This window comes from Raphanus sativus, chromosome 4, assembly GCF_000801105.2.
Source record: "Raphanus sativus cultivar WK10039 chromosome 4, ASM80110v3, whole genome shotgun sequence".
Lineage (NCBI taxonomy): Eukaryota > Viridiplantae > Streptophyta > Magnoliopsida > Brassicales > Brassicaceae > Raphanus > Raphanus sativus.
The window spans coordinates 51,572,802-51,594,404 of NC_079514.1; the positions used below are offsets into that span (position 1 = coordinate 51,572,802).

Consider the following 21,603-nt stretch of genomic DNA (forward strand, 5'->3'; position numbering starts at 1 on the left):
CTTACGGTTGATTCTCTCATCAACACTGCATCACGATCATGGAATTTAACGGCTTTACAGGAAGTAATGGATCCTGCAGACATTAAAATTGTCGAGAGTATACCTTTAAGCAGGATACAAACAGATGATAGGGATGGCTGGCATTTTACAAAAAAATGGAAAATACACGGTTAAATCAGGATATCAGGTAGAACGAGCATACCCAGACAGGGATAAAGGGATAGTAGAGTTTGGACCTACAGTAACTGCTCTTAAGGCTCATTGTTGGAAAGTACGTTGTCCACCAAAGATGAAGCATTTTCTATGGCAAGTGGTGTCAGGATGTTTGGCAGCACGGAAAAATCTTAGATCAAGAGGTCTTAAAGGGGATATTAATTGTGATAGATGTGGAGCACCCGAGGAATCTATAAATCATATATTCTTCGAATGCCCACCAGCAGTTCAAATTTGGGCCCTATCCGGGATCGCAACGCATCATGATCACTTTCCAGGACAATCTTTATTTTCGAATATGGATTATTTATTCTGGAGAATCAGGCCACCACTGGAAGATCACCAATTTGTTTGGATACTCTGGTATATATGGAAAGCAAGAAATAACAAGGTCTTTAGTAATTTGGATATGAATCCTAGGGATACTCTACAGATAGCAACAACAGAGGCATTACTTTGGCAGGAAGCGCAGAAAGAAGTGGATCAGCGGCAGGCTATTGTTACACATACAGTGGATGCGGACCTCCCGGTGCGTTCGGGACGTTGGTGTTTCACGGATGGATCGTGGAAAACGGGTGACACTTTCTCAGGTCACGGATGGTATAGTACTTTGGAAGGTTTTGAAGGACTTCTAGGAGCAAGAAATACTAGGGCTAGTCAGTCATCTTTACATACAGAAGTGGATGCTCTTATTTGGGCCATGGAATGTATGAGGAATTTGCGGCTATATAATGTTACATTTGCAACGGATTGTTCTCAATTGGTGAAGATGGTTTCGGAACCAGAAGAATGGCCGGCTTTTGCAAGCTATCTAGAAGACATCAGGAGTCTAAAAAGGAGTTTTCATAGCTCACAGATTATTCATATACCAAGGACGCAAAACATTATGGCGAATCGCTTAGCACGTGGTGTGAGGCAACAATCGTCGTTTATTGTCCATATGGATACCGAGCAGCCAGTTTGGATTACAGAGTTTATGTGAGTCTGTAATGTTATCGACAAAAAAAAAAGAAAAAAATAAATTATATATTAACATCAAACTTCATATTATTAAATAATAAAATATACATTAAGAACGATATAGTTTAGAAAAAACAACAAAAATGCTAAAAGAAATATTTTCAGAAATATATAGAATATATGAACTGTATGTAAGCACAACATTTTTTTTTGCCTTATAAGCACAACATTTTGACAGATAACATCACTCTTCTATGTTTTATTTACGGTTTTTACATTAGTTTATTAAAGAATTTTGCGAAATTCAGAACTAGTATAACTTTTTTTTTGTTCGAAAAAAAGAAAAAAAGTATGACTTTTTATATATAATTTAACGAAATTAAAACATCAGAAAATTACAAAAAGATACGTAACTAGTACTATAAGTTCATGTTTCTTAGTATTTCATTCAACAGTTCAACCATTACAAAATGTTACCCACATGGCATTTAGTCAATTACAAGCAACTTTGTTGTCATTATATTAAGCAAATGTCATTATACTTGTAAGTTTCTGCTTCTTTCAGAAGGCTAAATCTACTTATAGTTGACTATTGCTTTATTTTGTAACGGACCAATACCATTGGCTTCGAATGGGATGTGTGACTTCAAAAACAACAGTTGAACGGGCTATATCCTAAAAAAGGAAGCATGTGAACGTGGCTGGTAAAAGCGGACAAGTATTAGGTGAATAAACGAGCCATCGTCGTTTTCCACATCCACACGAATGTTCGTCCGTTTCTTCAACCACTTGCCACGCGTCCTACCCAAACCCTTATCCTGGGCCTAACTTAAATATTGGGCTTTAAAGCTTTTTTTTCAAAGTCTACCTTGTTCACTGGGCCTTCTAAATACCTATCAGTAGTGGTGAGGCTTCCCGACATAGTCTGTATTGTATGGGGTCCACCGAGTCCTTTATACTGGGCCTTACTTCAGTATTGGGCTTTATAGCCTTCTCCAGAGTCTTCCTTGTTCACTACGTAGTGGGTACTGAAACAATATTACGTAGGTCCACCACTCCACGTGAAACTTTCAAAATTCGAAAATTCAAACGCGTCTCAAATAAAATAAAGGCAAAAAGAGCAAAAGACTATTCACGCTATCTTTTCCATCTTATCTTCACTGTTTTTAGATTGGACCGTTTGGTAAAGTAAGAACCAGACCGTACCGAACCAGAGAAGCAAAGAGACCAACCTTAGCTCATTATCGGCGTATGTAAATGAAAAAATAGCCTAAAATTCTAAATTCTTTTTTTTTAAGAATATAATATGCATAAAAGAAACACACAGTCACGAATTTTTAAAAGGGTATATTATTAGAATTAGTAATAAATTATCTATAATAATTTAAAACCGGTTCGGTTGTAACCGACCGAACCACAGAGACCTCAGACCAACCTTCTAGAACTGATAGAGAGACATTTTTATTCTCTATTATTTTCCCATTTACCCCTAGATTCTTATTATTCTCCTTCGTCTCTAAGCTCTTGAAGTCTTTGGTCCGTTGTTGAATTTTCAAGCTTCTTTCTTCTATTTTTGAACTGAATTTTCGTCTTTATTTGAAACGGAAGGAGAAGGGAGATGACGACTATGGAGAGTTTAATTGGATTGGTTAATAGAATTCAAAGAGCATGCACCGTGCTCGGTGATTACGGTGGTGGAACTGGTGACAACGCGTTCAATTCTCTATGGGAAGCTCTCCCTACCGTCGCCGTCGTCGGTGGCCAGGTGAATTTTCCGTTCTAACCAGCTTTGACTTCTTTCTCTGTTTTTTCCTCTGTTTTTGACTCTTTCAACTTTTGTGCAGAGTTCTGGAAAATCTTCGGTTCTTGAGAGTATAGTTGGTAGAGACTTTCTTCCTAGAGGATCCGGTTTGTAAAGTCTTAACCTTTACTGCTAGTGTTTGTGTAATACTTAAAAAAAAAGGCTCTGTTTTGAACAAGAAAGTGCTTTGTGCAGGTATCGTTACGAGGCGTCCTTTGGTGTTGCAGCTGCACAAGACGGAGGAAGGAACAGAGGAGTATGCAGAGTTCCTCCATCTTCCCAAGAAGCAATTCACAGACTTCGGTATTTGTAAATTTTTATATAAGAATGTATATTTGTTCTGTTTCTTGGTTGCTTAGGTCTTGTCTTAGTGTATCCCTGTCATTTGAATTTTCATCATGTGTGGGTCTGGCTAGAAGAATCTTTTGATGTTGAAAGTGTTCATTGACTTTTTTGCTTGAAAATTCTTTGATGGTTGGCAGCTTTGGTTCGGAAGGAGATTCAAGATGAGACTGATAGAATCACAGGGAAGAGCAAACAGATATCTCCAGTTCCTATTCACCTCAGTATCTTCTCTCCAAATGGTCTCTGCTTCAATTACATTTTTTTACTTCCTGAAATTATAGTACTCTTTGTTCTGGAGCTAAGTGTCTTTTTTTTTTTATAATTGTGTTACAGTTGTGAATCTGACCCTCGTTGACTTACCTGGTTTAACTAAAGTTGCTGTTGGTATGATTTCCTTTTACCTCTTCTTTCGGTTTCCTGTTTTTTATTATTTGATGGATGTGTATGATACTGTCTTTGATGTCCAGAGGGACAGCCAGAAACCATCGTTGAAGACATTGAGTCCATGGTTCGCACATACGTTGATAAGGTGAGCATTGCATACTTCTTTCAATGCAAAAACACATAAACAAAAACTTTGGTGAGTGAGCCCAAAGAGCTCTTTCTAGTTCTTAAATAGGTTAATTCTACTGTTTTTTTTACAGCCTAATTGTATTATACTAGCTATATCTCCGGCCAACCAGGACATAGCTACTTCTGATGCAATCAAACTTGCAAAAGAAGTTGATCCAACAGGTGAGAGAACATTTGGTGTTCTTACCAAGTTAGACCTGATGGACAAAGGAACTAATGCATTAGAAGTAAGCACCTACCTCTTCATCTTTTTTTTTTTAATTTTATTCAGATGATATGGTCTTATTTTGAGTGTTACATAACATTCTTAACTAGTTCTTATGATAATAATATTAACCAAATCTACAGCAATGTTTTTAGAAAAGTTGTTCCTAACATAAAGTAAATAAATGATTGCTTTAAAAAAGGTTCTTGAGGGGAGATCATACAGGCTGCAACACCCTTGGGTTGGGATAGTGAACCGTTCACAAGCAGATATCAATAGGAACGCTGACATGATGCTTGCAAGAAGAAAAGAGCGTGAATACTTTGACACAAGCCCCGACTATGGTCACTTAGCCAGCAAAATGGGTTCTGAATATCTTGCAAAGCTTCTCTCTAAGGTGCTCAGCTCAACCAAATCCTAAAGTGTTTTTGAGATTTAATTTCTCATATATTCAAGTTTCCAATAGATCTTTCTTTTGTAATTGTGCAGCACTTGGAGTCTGTTATCAGGTCACGCATACCAAGTATCTTATCCTTAATAAACAAAAGCATCGAGGAGCTTGAAAGAGAGTTAGACAAAATGGGTAGGCCTGTTGCTGTTGATGCTGGGGTGAGTGAGCACTTTCTCTATATGAAACCATTTTCTCTTCTTCTTTGATGTCTTCTTAAATCTGTTGGTCTCACTCTCACTCGCAGGCTCAACTCTACACTATACTAGAGATGTGCCGTGCATTTGATAAAGTATTCAAGGAACATCTGGATGGAGGGTAAAGAATCATTACTCATCTCCTTATTGATATTTTTCTTAAAACTCAAAATGTTAAAACATTTGTAGGCGTCCTGGAGGTGACCGTATCTATGGAGTCTTTGACAACCAGCTTCCAGCTGCTCTTAAGAAGCTTCCTTTTGATCGCCATCTTTCTCTGCAAAGTGTGAAGAGAATCGTCTCTGAAGCAGATGGTTATCAGCCTCACTTGATTGCACCTGAACAGGGCTATCGCCGTCTTATTGAAGGGGCGCTTGGTTACTTTAGAGGTCCAGCTGAAGCTTCTGTGGATGCTGTAAGTTCTTCAGACACCTTTCACTTTTGTTTTATTATGTATATACAAGAGCATAACGAGTTTGGTGATCTTCAGGTTCACTTTGTCTTGAAAGAGCTTGTGAGGAAGTCAATAGCAGAAACTCAGGTCACACTTTTGATTTTCTCAATACATAGTTTTTTTAAAGTAAAAACCTTAGTTATAAATGCATTTTTTTGTGATTATCTATTTCCTATAATTTTCAAACCAATAAGAATTCAAAATATACAACTAATATTTTTGAATTTTACAATTAATGATTATTAGTTATACATGTATAGTTTTTTTGATCATCTATTTCCTATAATTTTAACCCAATAAGAATTCAAAAAAAAAAACAACTAATATTTTTCTAATCATTATTAGTTGATAAAAAAAACATTGTTTTATTTTTTTAACTTTAAAACACTGATTAAAAAAAAGTTCAAAAAAAAAACACATATTAAAAAAGCATCCAAAATAACTTTTTTTGAAACAAACTTTTTTTCTTTAAACATGCATCTTTATGTAACTGAGGGAGGAGTAGTGAACAAGAATAGGTTTGACTGAATGAATCCTCTTTGCAGGAGCTAAAGCGTTTCCCTTCACTGCAAGTGGAGCTAGCTGCAGCAGCCTACACCTCCTTGGAGAAGTTCAGGGAAGAAAGCAAGAAGTCGGTTATTCGACTTGTTGAGATGGAGTCTGCTTATCTAACAGCCGAGTTCTTCAGGAAACTTCCTCAAGAGATGGAAAGACCAGTGATCACCAACAGCAAGAACCAAACCGCTGCTTCTCCTTCACCCGCAACGCAAGACCAATACGGAGATGGACATTTCAGAAGGATAGCATCGAATGTATCCGCTTATGTCAGCATGGTTTCGGACACACTTCGAAACACCATTCCAAAAGCTTGTGTTTACTGCCAGGTTAGACAAGCCAAGCTCGCGTTGCTTAATTACTTCTACAGTCAGATCAGCAAGAGAGAGGTAAAAAAACTATATAATAAAAAAACTAAATGTCTCTTGATTCTTTTATATTCTATACATTATAAAAACTTATGTATATGTGGTCACAGGGGAAACAGTTGGGAGAGTTACTAGATGAAGATCCGGCATTGATGGGGAGGAGACTAGAGTGTGCGCAGAGGCTTGAGTTATATAAGAAAGCGAGAGATGAGATCGATGCAGTTGCTTGGGTGCGATGAGTAAAGCCATAGTGTGTGTGTGTCTGGTGATGGATTTTGTGATTAGTTACCTATGACTTCGTGTGTTTGTTCGGATTTGTAATATGTTGTTAGCTATGTCTTTATATTTAGTAATCATCAATCAGACCATGTTGGGACGACTTTGTAATAAAAAAAATCATTTATATTTGAAAACTCCATGGAGTTTCCCTTCGGGGATAGTAAGACTGCGCAGCTATCATTTTCAGTTGAGGATTGGTTTGAATTAAACAGGCTAAAATCGAATCTGTCTTTGTCCTGTTATTTCATTGTCCTGAAAAGGAGGTGCGCGTTTTCAACAGGAACCAGGTTGTTTCTTGGTTAGGCATGGAAATAAAATCTTTAATTCGAAATCCGAAGGAATCGAACTTAAAAGACCTGATTCCTACTTGATCTGAAATGTAAAAAAAAAGAATATTTGAATAGATTTTTTTTGGTGTTACAAAACATGAATCGAAAGTAAGAAGAAAAATCGGAAACTCCAAAAAACTATATGAAAAACGATTCAAATTTCCAAATCAATATGTAATATAAATATCTGAAACATAATATGTATTTTGAATATTTATTTCCATATTTATTTTGATAAGATATCTAAAAAATATTTAAAATTTAGATAGGACTTTATCCAATTATATATAAATAAAGATTTTTATGCTATTTTTAAAAATTATATTTTATTTCAAGTATATCCAAACTGATATAATCTGAATATAAATAATATATGATTGCTTTATAAATTTTACATGTGATACAAATTAGAATTGAAACCGATGTATTATATCCAGACCCATGTTTACTAAAATGTGATCTAAGATGTTACACAAATTAGAACGAAATCTGAAATACTCGATCTAAAACAAAAATACTCGATTCGTTAGAGCATTTCTAATGATACATAAAAATTTATTCTATATTTCACTCTAAAATAGAGTAACTCTATTATAAAATTGAATTTGCTTCAATCATAATGTTACTTTTCTACTTCAAATACAAAGTAAAAAAATAACATTACATTATAATTTACTCGTAAATCAATGAAACAAATCTAACTTTATAATATAGTTATTTTATTTTGGAGTGAAATATATAATGTGTTTTTGGGTACCATTGGAGATAGTCTTAGCTATTTACAAATCTAAAGGGAAACTTTGAAAGGTTAGGATGTGGTTCTCCTCCATAATCATTACCATCACACGTTCTTCCTGATTCTCTATTTGGTGTGGTGTATATTAAATTTTTAATTATTATCACTGTTTTGGTCATTTTGTGTCTTTGTCAATAGTCAGCATCAAAGACTAGGTTTCGCAAAAAAAAAAAAAAGAGTAGGTCTCGCCGACAAAAATCAAAAGCTAGCGACTTTCCAAGTCTACTTGCCTTGTCGTATACGTAACTAGGTCTTGTTGTAAATGTAGCTGATTTTTCGTCGTAATAATCACCTTTTTAGTTGGAAATTGTTAGGCTTTGACGTATTAATCAAGTTTCCTAATCCACGTATTCACCAAAATGTCTTGTAACTATATGGTCACGCATCCACTTGAAAAGACCATATTTCTAAAAGTGAAATTATTACGCAATTACGTGCTTAGAGACCAACATTTTCACAAACTTTATAATAACGCTATATCAAATCAAGACCGAAGACCGTTCACTTCATCAACATCACTACTGCATACATACATGCGTTATTCATCAACACACGTATGTTATATAATATACACTTCAATCGCTACTAGGTACCAACTACCAAGCAAACATTGATTTTTTTTTTAATTATGTATTCTCAAACTTTGTTTACATTCTGCGAATTTATCACCGTTTCCATATTAGCCGCCTCCATCGCCGTCTTCTCTCATCGTCTCTTCTCAAAACTAGCCATTTTCATCGTCACTCGTCCATGGCGACGCTACCGCACGTTCACGTTCCGCAGCAGCCAGTGGATAAACCATTCGTATCCGTTGTATTGCGTCGTTTGTCTGCAAGAGGCAGAGGAAGGAGATAAGATGAGGAGGCTGACGATTTGTGGCCACTGCTTCCACGCGGATTGTATCGATCCATGGCTTGGTGAAATATCTTCGACGTGTCCATTGTGTAGAGCTGAGGTTCCGCCTTCACCGCCGGTGAATCCTCTGCTCTTACTGTTTGTTTCCGCCAACAAAGAACTCTAACCAAACACCATTTCTTGTAAGAAAAAAATTTGTTACCAGACCTCAGATTTTGTTCTTGTTTTTTTATCTTTGATACTATTTTGCATTAACTCCCAAACAACTAAATAATTGCTACGGAAAAGTAAACTTTATAACAAAAAGTTTATGCCAAAAATAAACCAGCCAATCTCGGCAAAAATAAACTACATGAGTGTCGATGTTTAGAGACTTACTGATTTCATCTGGTACGTAACACTATATGGATGTTGCATATTCAGACTCCAACAGGAAGAAGCATGAACAGAGCGAGTGACCATAATTTTTTTTTTTTTGTGACACAGATTTAATCAGTGAGTTACAAGTCTAACTATCAATTCAGTACATAAGTTGAACAGAATGAGTGACCATAATCTCCAGGATTCTGAAGATATTATATAAAACAGATTTAATCAAGATTGTCAACCCTGAGATGTCTTTCTTCCAGGTACTTAAGTTATAAAGCAGGAAACTGCTGTTTGTTTCCAGAGAAAGCTCAATTTTATTCAAGCTACAACAAGACAAGAAAAGTTTCGAAAAAACAATTAAGTGTGAAAGATTTCATTTACAGACCGTGCTGGTGTTTTTAACAAAAAAAAAAAGATAATCTCGAGTTGTTCAAAGTTTGGTTCTGCCGAGGTTAAGAGTTAGGATGTATAACTCCATAAGGAAGCAACGCAGCCGCCACTATCCTGCCTTCCTCATTCAGTATGTTGTAAGTCGATGCAGCATTTCTCTAAAATAGAACATAAGAGTTCAGTCAATAACCACAAACATACACTACCAACCAACAGAACTAAAGCATGAGAGGGATAGACATACAGAGTCCAAAGTTTCTAGCTTCATGCCAATTGACTTCACAAACTGACGGACTTGGGGGTTCACTGGATGATTGTATCTTCCACAACCCACAATTAACAGCTCTACAAAGCATTGAGAGGAAATTACACACAGAGACAAAGAGAGTCAGAACACACTGATGACACACTTCAATATGTGCAAAAGTTTAAGATCGTACCTGGAATTGGTCTAACAGTCTGGAAAATTGACAAGCTGCATCCATTAGAATAGAGACATGTCAAACGTTTTACCAAAACTTCTATCTCTTAAGCAACTCTAAAGCTTTCACTCAAGATTAGAGAGGGTACCTGTCTGTTGTGATCTCGGAGAAGCAACCAGGGCTCCATGACATAAGCAAGTTCCCAACACAGAGCAAGCTCCCATCGTACTTAACCCCATTCACCGTGAAACTCGTCTCATCAAATCTGCGAAACCCAACAAAAATGGTCTATAAAGGTTCCAACTTTATGACGAAATTTCAAATCAAGAGAACGAATCAGAGAGAATGGGAGGTGGGTTTAGAGAGTGATTTATTAGAGATATGTCGGGCCGGAAGATGTGTATCTTACGGACCCAAGATTGTGAAACCCGTGAAACCCATGAAGACCCTTAAAATTAAAAAGAAAGTTTTGAAGAACAAGTTAACCTCAAAATATTCTTAGCATATTTCCATTAAATGTTTAGGAAAGTTAACATTATCTAGTGTCAACAATTATGTTAATGTTAGCACTATATATATGGATCTTGTATTCTCATATCAAAGACAACACAATAATATTATCATATTCTATTCTACTTTACATGGTATCAGAGCAGTCGATTCTTAGGGATCAAAATTAAAGCTTCCGTAAGTTTTAAGATTTGATAAGTATGATCATCGGTGGTGTTGACGATGATCAACAAGATGCCGAAGATGATCCAGACAAAGACAATGTATACATGAAGTTCTCTTGCATTATTTAGTTGCTTCTTAATATTATTAGGGTTTTGTACGTTATCTAAGTCAAAGGGACTTTTTATTGGTTTGAGTTTGGTGAGTGCACAAGAATTATCGTTTTCTTTTAGTTGGGTTAAGGTTTGTGGGTTTCACTTGTGTTATTCTTTATCTAAGATTTTCTATGGTTTAGAATTTCTTAAGATGTTTGTTGTTCCATAGTTTGGAATATTATTGGTTATAGTTTAACCATTACGGGGGAGTTCTAGTAAAACGCTCAAGATTTTAGGTTAATTTGTTTAGTCCAAGTTACGAACTGTCCGAGATAGGACGATTGCTTTTTGGAGCTGCAGTTGCGCCCACAGGATGTATTCCCATTGTCAAGACCAAAGAAGAGCTGAAGTTTTCATCCTCCTTGTCTAAGTTGAAGTTCATTCCCGAAGGAATCTACTGATTTGTTTTCCTCGATATAGTGTCCACAACATACGTGGTCTGCTTTGTGGTTGCAGATTTGCGTGTTGCATCCCACGTTTGTCGTGCGGGGGAGTATTAAAGATATGTCGGGCCGGAAGATGTGTATCTTACGGACCAAGATTGTGAAGCCCGTGAAACCCATGAAGACCCTTAAAACTAAAAGGAAAGACTTGAAGAACAAGTTAACCTCAAAATATTCTTAGCATATTTCCATTAAATGTTTAGGAAAGTTAACATTATCTAGTGTCAACAATTATGTTAATGTTAACACTATATATATGGATCTTGTATTCTCATATCAAAGACAACACAATAATATTATCATATTCTATTCTACTTTACATGATTACTCCTGAAACCGAAGCTGATCCTCGGGAACGTTATCGATGAGATTGATCTGATCGTAGAGAGAGAAGGCTCTTCTTAGAGATGGCAAGAGGATGTTTTGCTGCTGCTTGGGAGCTTCCTTTCTCATGGCTCGAATCAGCTTCGGTAACGTCGACATAGCTTTCTGTCTCACCGTCATCTCCGGTCTTCCCCCAAACTCTTTTCTTTATTCGAAAGGACACAAGACTTTTAATTAGCAGCCTGTCCAAACTTAACGAACCCGGTTTATTGGGTTACAGTGATTACCATGGCTAAACTACTGGTCTATATCGGTTTAAGCTTAGGAGATGTGAATCTGAACCTAGTTACGGTTTTGGTTAAACCGAGTGTTTTTAGATTGGTTCGATGCGGTTTTGGAATTTTCACCGTTTTAACTAAATTAAATCAGTTTCATATTTTTTTTAAATCTATTTTTGAACCCCATGCATAGACCGAGAGGGGTTCTCTCTCCTCTTCTAGAGAGAGAGATTTTCTCCTGAACTCATCCTTCTTATTTTACTTCTATCTTTTAGAAGGATGATTCAACCCCTTTTTTTGCTGTAAAATAATCATTGATCTTTAGATCGATTACGTTATTCCGGTTAGCGGATTTCCTCTTCGCGTTAGGCGATTTAGTTTTTCGTTTGGCGATTTGATTGATCGTTAGGCGACTTTTGATGTGTAGTTAAAGTTTTCTCCTTCTTTGATGTCATCTTTATTCCGTTAGATCTTCAAGGATCTTTTTCACTTTGTTAGAAAGCTTGGCTCTTGATTCTAGATAGGAATCAATCTTCGTTACAGCTCAAGCGGAGTGTCCCGAAGGATCAAGACCTGAGATGTGTATAAGCTCGGAAGATTTGAAGCAGTTCCAGATGAGGCGGAGCTTCCTGTATAAAGAAGTGTTCCGGCAAGGTGCTGTATTCGTTTTTTCTGAAGCTTTTCCTGGATTATTCTCTATCAAGTGATGAAGACTTCTTGGTGAATCAATGGCGATTAGAAGAAGGAGCAGCGTGCAAGTAGTACAAACGAAGCGAGAAGGGAGCTTGATGGTTTCTCGTCCGGTGATGAGCTCCGGCGGCGCAATCTCTCTCCTCATTTCTGCAGAAGCGAAGCCACGTAAGCACAACGTGTCAAACATGCAGTAACCCTAATCTTTTGTGCTTGGATTTCGTAATGGGCTGAATGTAATAATCTCAAGTTTGTATGCTTGTATAATTGGCCCAATGGGATTTTAATAAAAGAAAGTTGACAAAAAAAAGAACCCCATGCATAGAGGAGATCAAACAGTGTGTATATATATGTATTATCATATTTTGTTTTGCAAAAAAAAAAAAGTTGCATATTTACCTTTTTTAGCAACTTAAATAAATTCAAATAGATTTTCCAAATCGAACTGGTAGATCCGCATCCATATGACAAGAAACGACGGTTGTTAGTGATGACAAGAAACAACAAAGTGTTTCAATTCCAGAAAAACTCTCCAAATTAAATGATCCATGTTTGAAAAGAGTGATTGAGTAGAAAAAAATATCTAGATTTGATGAAATCCATCAGAGTTCCCAAATCTGAACCGCCGGTGGACATTTAAAACACACATGAATTATCGATTCTTTAGGTGCTTAACATCGTGCACAAATTGTATCCCCTTGTATTCTCTTGCTCTTAAATTTTTCTTAACCGTTATACATCATGATATCAGTTACCATAATAATGTTTCATATTAGGTTCATCATACTTTCCAGCATGAAGCCTTCAGTAGAGAGACCGAAGAACCATACTCTGCTAATGTTTTTTCTCTATCCATATACACTTGTTCTACTTGATATCCAGATTTAACCGCGTATCTCTTATTTTAGTAAAATGTCATCCATCACGATATACTGTCTGAATTCAACTTAATGATATACTTTAATTATTTTTGCATCTTGAAGATTCACCAAAATCTAAATTACATATAATTCTATGTTTTCGACGTTACATTGACGAGAGAATTCACCGTAAAATCCAGATAAAGGTTGTATTAATATATTGACTATTTTCTAACCACTACACAAACCGAGAAAATGGTTTAATTTTATGGAAAAATGTGACACTTTCTGATCCATTTCTGAACATTTTTCTGACAATAATACAGTGGTCAAGACTTAGACTTGGTTACAGACTGCTGAACATTTTTGTAACCAATTTGATTTTTCACCACCTTTTGTCCACGTTTTAAAATCATCATAAAAATGGTCAATTTGTGGTTGAATTTTTTTTGGCTAATTCATGTGTCAGGATTTTTGTCAGAGTATGTTATGTTTCCTTGTATTGTTAAAAATTATAAATACTAGGAGTAGTAATCACAAGATAAACATAATTAAGTTGTATAGACACTGAATAATGAGTGCAAAGTAAGAAAATACTTTTTATTTTTGTAAACTGGCTTTACATGTCTATACTGCATGAAAGCATATATATTGTTTAAAACGTGAGACAATTGGTTTTTGCCTAGTAGAGAGGGATAGAGACACTTGGTCACGGTCCAGGATCAGTTTGCTTGCCTCCAAAATTGGAGGGACAGTGATTCGTCGGAGGAAAACGAAATCCATATTAGATTCTACTGTCTTTTCTGCAGTAATTTTACTTGGCCACGGTCCAGGGCCAGTTTGCTTGCCTCCAAAATTGGAGTAACAGTGAATTTGTCGGAGGAAAACAAAATCCACATTAGATTCTACTTTATCTGATCTGCTGTAATTTTTGTGGTTTTACCACGGATCGCTTGTCATTTTTTGACTCTGGTCCAGTGTTTGAGTAAGCGATAAGTTTTGTTGACAAAAGTAAGAAGAAATTAAAGGTACACCGTCTCCAATTTTTTTAATATCTCTGACTTCTTGACAGAAAGGATCCAACGTTATTGAACCAACTATTTTATAGAATTTGGGGATCACAACTTGAATCTTTTTTATTAGATGAGAACTAGTAGTGTGATTTGTTCGATTAGTTGTATAGAAGTATGCAGTCATTTTTAACCTTACATCCACAATTACAACGAAAAATATATACAAACGAACCCAAAAAAATATCAGTTTGGGTTTTGTTAAATTCTTGCTTGAAACGTATGACAATAAAATAACGACAAAGAAGTAAATATAATAATTATCACACACTAAAGTTCCAAAGCTGCAAGCAGCCACATATTTTTTTCTAGAAAAAAATATATTTCCTCAAAGATAATATTCATACATTACAGTCGATAAAAAATTATGTTGTGAACGAACGCGAATTAACTTTGAAGAAAATAAAGAGCAAAACGTATTGAGACAAATAACCGTTTAAGATTTCTTATTATTGTGTGAGTGAAGAATCTTACAAACCCTTAAATTCGTGTTTATAGCAACCTCAAAACCTGATTTATTTTTTCCTATAAGAATACATATTTATTTAGAAAAAATAAATTTTCTAAAACGAAAAGGCATACTTCGTCCGACCAACGAATGTTATGATTTTACTGGTACACAGAGATTTAAGACACACAGATGCAATACAGAGATGCAACAAATTCATAAATAAGATGAAGTTCTGACTTCTAAATAAAATACGTATTTTTTGAACAAAAAAAAAAGTAAAATACATATTTAACCATAAAGATTTTCAAAATCAATAATTCGATGATGATGACTCCTTTACTTCCTTCAAAACATCGAAACGGCTATAAGGAAGAACAGACGAGCAACGATTTTTCTCCTCCTCTCTCTTCGATTGGTTCGTCGCCATAAAAGACACGAAAAATCCTAACGTTTCATCAAAACCCACTTGCTCATGCAGAGTCTTATTCCTACCCGCACGTGACATCTTCTTCACTTCCTCTTCTATAGTCTCTCCGATTGATCTCTTAAGAAACCGTTTAAACCATTTAACCGAGTCTTTTGGGTAACGTTTTAGACCGTTGATAAAGTCAACATAGTATAGACCAAATCTAGCAGTGTACCCATGTTCCCATTCAAAGTTGTCCATCATTGACCAAGCATAATATCCTCTTACGTCACAACCATCCTCACTATAACCATATTATAAGTTTTCATCAATAAAAAGTTAACGAATTTATTTGAAAAGTAAATATAGATTGTGAGAAAGATCAATAACTAACACTATAGCTTTGTGAAGTTGTTGGATATGTGTGTCATGGTATTCAATCCTAAATGTGTCCCTAAGAATCTCTTCTCTTGGTTTTGTACCATCATCGTTATCATTGATTCCTGCAATTAATTAATCAACATCAAGTTTTTGTCAACTAATCAACATAAGTTATATTTTGAATTTCTTGACAGAATAGAAACAAATTAGCAAAAAAAAAATTGAAGGAAGTTTCTAATTAACCATTTTCTTTGATGTAGACTGGGATGTTATTGTATCTGTCTTTGATATAGTTTAGAACTTTTCGCAGACCTTCTGGATGTGACAATATAAAGCTTCTTGCATCCTTTAAGAAAAAATAAATACAAACTTTAAAATCTTAGAATGCTATTTTATGTTGTACTGAAAAATAATAGTTATGAAGTAGGCGCGGCACGTACCCCGGCTCCGATAATGTGGCCACTGTGGTTAGTCACTGTTTCAAAATAGTTCATAGACATGCTTAGTTTAGAATCTAATTTGTATGTATAATATATATTAAAATTGGCATGGACCAATATTTTATTAGTAATTAATTCGCATAATGATTACGTACGTTTCCATTCGACGTGATGGTCAGTCTTGAACCGAGGCTTTGCTGGGTCGATCTCAGGAACATGAGTAGCAAAGCGTGCTGTATAGTAGTTTATTCCGACAAAATCTGATGAATTATTTAACATATTTGATTCTTCCTCAGTAAATGAAGGTAACTTATCTCCTGCATATTTTTTCACAATCTCTGGATAATCTCCATGAATCACTGGATCTAGATGCCTATTTACGCATAGAACCCAAATAAGGATTAGCTGATGACTGATGAGTATAAACAGACTTTTCAAGATTGTTTTGTTTAGATAATCAACATACCATTCAATTTCATAAGCAAGAGCTCGTTCAGCTGCTTCTTTATCATCAGTAGAGTCAGAATGAAAAGGCTCGAACCATCTTGGTGACAAAACTATCCCAATTTGGCTATCATGCGATATTTGTTTAGACTTTCTGAACTCGTCTACCGCAGCGGCATGAGCAAGAAGAATATTATGTGAAACAATGTAAGGCTCAGTACTAGAATCACCCGCATGACATCTTTCGTTTACCCATGACGAGCATCGACCAGCCGCCTTGTTACCTTGGTCGTACCCGGCAATAGTCATGATGTATGGTTCATTGATCGTTGTCCACATCTTTACTTTATCTCCAAACTCTTGGAAACAAATTCTTGCAAAATCTCGAAAATCTTCTCTGTTTTGAAAAGAAGTCATACAAAATAATAAAATAAGTCCTATTTACAAAAATAAAGAAACTAATATATGTTTTGAAATATTCTAATTAGGCTTACACAATTTGAGGGCTTAAAAAGCCACCATATTCGTCCTCCAAAGATTGTGGATGGTCCCAATGATATAGTGTCATCGATGGTTGTATGTCTGCATGTTCATAAATATATACGATTAGTTTTATTAATTTAAGCTATAAGCACAAGTTAAATTTTATTATATAACCTTAAATTAACTAGCTAGTAAATTAGTGATCTTACCATTAGCAAGAAGTTCGTCGAGAAGATCCTTGTAGAATTGTACACCTATTTTGTTTACTCCATCCTTTAGCTTTCCAGCTGTAGATAATTGAAAATTTACCACATAAATTAACTCATTAATTGACCAAAATTTATAACTATTTTCTGAAAGAATAATATAATCATCAACCAAAAAAAGGTTACTTGGAATTAGTCTGGCCCACGAGATTGAAAATCGGAAAGCGTCCATGTTTAGCTCCTTCATCAATTTTATGTCATCCTGTTTTTGTTTGTTTGTGTCATATAAAAAAATATTCACCAACCAAAGCAAAAACGATAACTATATACGGGTCTAGGTAGTCTAGGTACAACGTACGAACTTTTGAGAAAGTAAATTGACTTATCTTGAACTTTAATTTCATTTTGGCTGGTGATTACAAACTTTAGAAAAACACATTAATTAAGTTGAAATTCTGTGCTATTCAATCAACCAAGCATGTCCTTGTATACAAGTTTAGGAGATATATATGAATCCTAAATACAAGAAGCTAAACCATGATTAATCATAATCTCTTAACTTAAGTTCTTAACTTAAAGTAAAATACGTGTTTTAGTTTTTTTGAACAAAAAAAAAGTTAAGAACTGTCTTTTAAATAAAAAATTTAATAGTTGTTTTTTAACCGAAAAAATGTAAAAAAAAAATGTGTCAAACTATGAAATAAAAACTTCAGATAAGAGACCGGAGTTAATCATGCTCTAAGATCTATACAAACAACTAGATATGCCTTATCAGTATCACAATATACAATCAATCTTATCTCTAACAAAACATGTAAACTATTTGATTTGATTCACATGATCTGATAGTTTGATTTAGTTTTAGTTTTCGATCACAAGATCGACTATTAAATCTAAAGAAAAAGAGGAGATTGATTAGAGATAGTACCTTGTAACGGTGATAAAAATCAATCGCTACATCTGCATTATGCATCTTCGTCCGTTCTGCAGCAAAAATCAAAAGATTTTAGTTTTATTAAGTAACAAATACTAATTAGTTAGAGATATGGTGTTACTCGTATATGAATGTGTGTTAAACAAATCCGGTCCGTAAGCTATTGTTTCTGGACAAACCTGGGTAAGTGCGGCTGAAGTGGTCCCATATAGCTGGAGACTTGCCACCTTCATCCGTTGCTCCTTCGTACTGCATGAATATAAACAAAAATAAATATTATTTTCATCGAAAAGTTATTTTAGGATGACATATATAACATAATTTGTTATAACTAAAAGAAACTTAACTAGATAATTAAGAGCAAGAAGATGAACGATATATACGTGGGTTTGAATTTTATGAGCATTAATAACTTATAGAGTGCCTACCTAGCTAACAGGTAATAGCCTACACGTATCATCAATATTTCTCCACATTACTATAACATACAGATTATGATCGATAATACCGCAAAAACATATGTAGAACGTTTGATGAAACCATATAGCGACAAAAGTTAGCTGCGAACATCCAGAATTTCAGAATAATTCTATCATTAATGTATTGAATAACATAATGATTAGATTTTATATAATAACATGATTGTTAGGATCACATACTATTCCGCCATTGAAAGATCAAAATCATTAAAATCACCTGATATGCAGACGCAGCCGTTCCAAAAACGAATCCATCAGGAAAACTATGTCGATCTAATATTCGAGAATCGATTGTGTTCGCAAATAATGAGATTATCGAAAGGATCATGAAAAAACGAGATCCTCTAGCCATTTGTTTCTCTTTCTCTATGTTTTTTTTTCGGTTTGGTGTTTTTTTTTTGAGATTTCAAAGTGATATTTGAAGAGAGATTTACTCTTTCTAATATAGAGGTTTTTCCTCGTCGAGTAGTAGATGTCATCCTACGTGGAAATATTTGGAAATATATATCATATTTAGATGGAGAGATAGTATTTTTCTAATATATATCTTCGGATATTTCTTTCCACTTTAAGACTTATGCATATATAATAGGTCACCATCTATGAATATACCCGTGATCAGTGCTTACGTTCACCATTGCTTGTCCGTAGAATTTCATGATTATACTGTCATGATATACGTATCATATCTATAATATAGTGTAGTGTTGAATGTGTTCAAAATCGTGGCTACGTTCACTGTTAATATATCCTGCGAGACTGCATGTAACGCTTGCCATTTCACGTGTAATGTTTGTTTTGACCGATATTTTTGTTTCATATTTTTGTCATATTAAAATGCAGGGAAGAAAAAAAATAGGAGCCGTAGGCGTTTCACGTGTATGTTCCAGTTTAATTCCACCTTCATGCGCTTGCAAGTTATTTGACCATTTTGGATTTGTTAATTTTTCTTTTTGTACAGGGCCGGTCCTAAGTTTGGAGGAATGTATGCAATTTAATAATTAATAAAAAGTAAGTCATTCTCTCTCTCTCTTCAAACCCTCTGACCTCTCTCTACTAAGAAAGCTCCGCCGTATTTACCGATTCCGGTCGACGGGTGGGCTACCATAGCCACCGTCGGTCCGGCTTATCAGTTTGTTTTTCTTTTTCAGTTTTGTTTTTCTTTTCTCTTCAGTTTAGTCGTTTTATCGGATCGGTTTTATCCGATGTTTTTGACTCCGGCGGCGCGCTTGCATAACGGTGGTCGTCCGGCTTCGACTCTGGCGTTGCCACCTTCTCTCGGGTGTGGACGGCCGGCTTATGGTGATTCTATGGCATTCCCAAGTTCTCATATCCAGGAAGAGATTTTGATTCTATATCGATTGACTCTCTACGCTGGAAGTGGTAGGGGTGATGAAGTTGGATGCGGTTTTCACGCATGCCAACAGTGTGGTCCGGTGAAGCGGCGGAGTTGGCTCGCTGAGGAACCCTATACCTCCAATACTGTTGTTGGAGGTGGGTTGTTAGCGATAGAGATGACGGAGAAGGAGTTTCCGATTTGGTCTAGTGGGATGTCGGAAACCGGCGACCGGAAGCCTACACCGGTGGTCTAGGTTTGATGCGAAGTGGAAGCGACGCGTGTAACGTGCGTTGGTGCAGACAGACGCGTGGAAGCTCAGCATCGACCTTGGACACGTGTTTTAGGGTGGCGCCGTTTCGTTGTTATCGGTTGGGCTTGGGCCCATTTATGTTTTTTTTTAGTTTTCTCGGGCTTTTAATTTCGGGCTTCTACCTTGGTTGTATCGGATATGGGCTCGTCCTTTTTGGACCTGCTTGCTTTTAATAAAATTCATAGATGGCAAAAAAAAATGTATGCAATTTAATAAAGATTATAATAAATATTAAAAAAATTGGGGTCTATATAATTTTCTTTGAAAAAATTAGGGACCATAGACAAATGTTTCATCCAGACTTTTGCCGAGAACCCGCTCTAACTATATGTGTTAGTAGGTGTTTTCACGCACCATGTGCAGTGATAATTTTTTAAAATTTGAATTATATTTAAAATGAAATTTATTAATATTATACATTTTTTATTAATATTTAATGTAAATTTGATTTAATTAAGCATAAAATTAAGAAAAATACTTTTTATTTTATATTATATTTAAGAATATATATGTATATATTAAAATTCGAATCTTAGATAAATTTTTATCTATTTATTTTGGTTAAATTTATTAAATAAACTTGTATAAAATTACTACAAATTCATATAAAAAATTAAAATAAACAATATTTATAAAATTTGTAGATATCTAAAATAACCTATTGTATTACGATTAAAATTTTATTAATTTTTTAAAAAGATGTAGTAAATTTGAAAAATTTTGTTATAAAAATTATATAATTATAAAAGTAAAATTAAATAAAATTTTAAAATTTATAATGCATATTTGAATATATTTATTTAGTGATGATTAATGAGTGATTACCATATTTTAAGAAGTTTGCCAAAAATATAAATCAACATTAAATGTAATGTAAGAGTTATTGTCATATTGTATAAAGTTTACCAAAAATATATATCAGCAATAAATGTAATTGTTCATGTCATATTAACTATAAGTCATGTCATCATTTTTTAGTAATCATGTCATCATTTTTTTGTAAAGATGATTCTAGAAACGACATGTGGCAAATCACTTCGCAAATAATGTATAGGGGATTCTTTTTTTTTTTTGCCATGTAATATTTAATTTAATTCTGAATTTAAGTGGTTTAGTTCAGAAAGACACCATTTCATGGAAATTTTACTATTTATTAATGTCTATAATATATATTAAAATCCATTTATTTATTTTTATTTTTATTTTTTTGCAAGTACTTCATTTTTATTTATAGCAATTCCAAAATGGGAGTTTTTAATTACAAGATTAAACGGAGATAAGCAAAATAATAGTGAAACTCATGTGAAGCAGATCAGTTGGCTTGATTTTCAGACTTGGAACCTGTCGAACCATGTATGGATGTATGATTCTTGAAAACGCAGGGGAGCTTGAATAGAAGGGGGCTTTTCTCTGTCCAGACTGAGAAGCTTTGCTCGGGTTTGAAGTTGGATTTCTTTGACAGTTTGAGTGGCAGGTTTGTTGACCCCAGAGTGCAATCTTGAATTTCTTTCTCTCCATAAAAAATAGACTGAAGCTTGAAAAACTATTTTGAGAATAGCCTTGAGCTTTCCTCTAGTCGGTATATCAATCAACCAAGTGACAATATCCTGCCACCCCAGAGGATGATTCATGCCGACTCCTGATAATAAGGAGTTCCAAACTGAAGCCGAGTAGGTGCA

The 21,603-nt window shown here is 34.9% G+C and overlaps 2 protein-coding genes and 1 non-coding gene across 4 annotated transcripts; 2 read left to right on the forward strand and 1 right to left on the reverse strand.

The window, feature by feature from the left end:
- Positions 1–2,667: 2,667 nt before the first annotated feature.
- LOC108831697 (phragmoplastin DRP1E) lies at positions 2,668–6,535 on the forward strand. The gene is made up of 14 exons (XM_057009536.1): positions 2,668–2,938; positions 3,018–3,081; positions 3,170–3,277; positions 3,457–3,558; positions 3,653–3,703; positions 3,787–3,848; positions 3,964–4,119; positions 4,300–4,494; positions 4,587–4,706; positions 4,793–4,863; positions 4,932–5,157; positions 5,233–5,283; positions 5,742–6,140; positions 6,230–6,535. Exons 1-14 carry the CDS (start codon positions 2,792–2,794, stop codon positions 6,356–6,358), a joined length of 1,881 nt encoding a protein of 626 aa, XP_056865516.1. The 5' UTR covers positions 2,668–2,791; the 3' UTR covers positions 6,359–6,535.
- A 1,472-nt stretch (positions 6,536–8,007) lies between these two features.
- On the forward strand, positions 8,008–8,633 carry LOC108831698 (uncharacterized). Its single transcript, XR_008945346.1, has 2 exons — positions 8,008–8,112; positions 8,207–8,633. It is a non-coding gene; the product is annotated as an uncharacterized LOC108831698 (transcript).
- A 6,068-nt stretch (positions 8,634–14,701) lies between these two features.
- Positions 14,702–20,445, reverse strand: LOC108829983 (beta-glucosidase 30-like). Of its 2 annotated transcripts, XM_057009538.1 has the most exons (12): positions 18,493–20,432; positions 17,976–18,045; positions 17,791–17,846; positions 17,049–17,124; positions 16,866–16,943; positions 16,668–16,755; positions 16,196–16,570; positions 15,885–16,102; positions 15,730–15,764; positions 15,533–15,635; positions 15,303–15,411; positions 14,702–15,212 (listed from the first exon to the last, which is right to left on the reverse strand). In XM_057009538.1, the coding sequence occupies exons 1-12, from the start codon at positions 18,625–18,627 to the stop codon at positions 14,813–14,815; spliced, it is 1,743 nt and encodes a 580-aa protein (XP_056865518.1). In that variant the 5' UTR covers positions 18,628–20,432; the 3' UTR covers positions 14,702–14,812. The 2 variants fall into 2 exon arrangements, with proteins under 2 accessions (XP_056865518.1, XP_056865517.1); XM_057009537.1 differs by having other exon boundaries at positions 16,866–17,124; positions 18,493–20,445.
- Between the last annotated feature and the right edge of the window lie 1,158 nt (positions 20,446–21,603).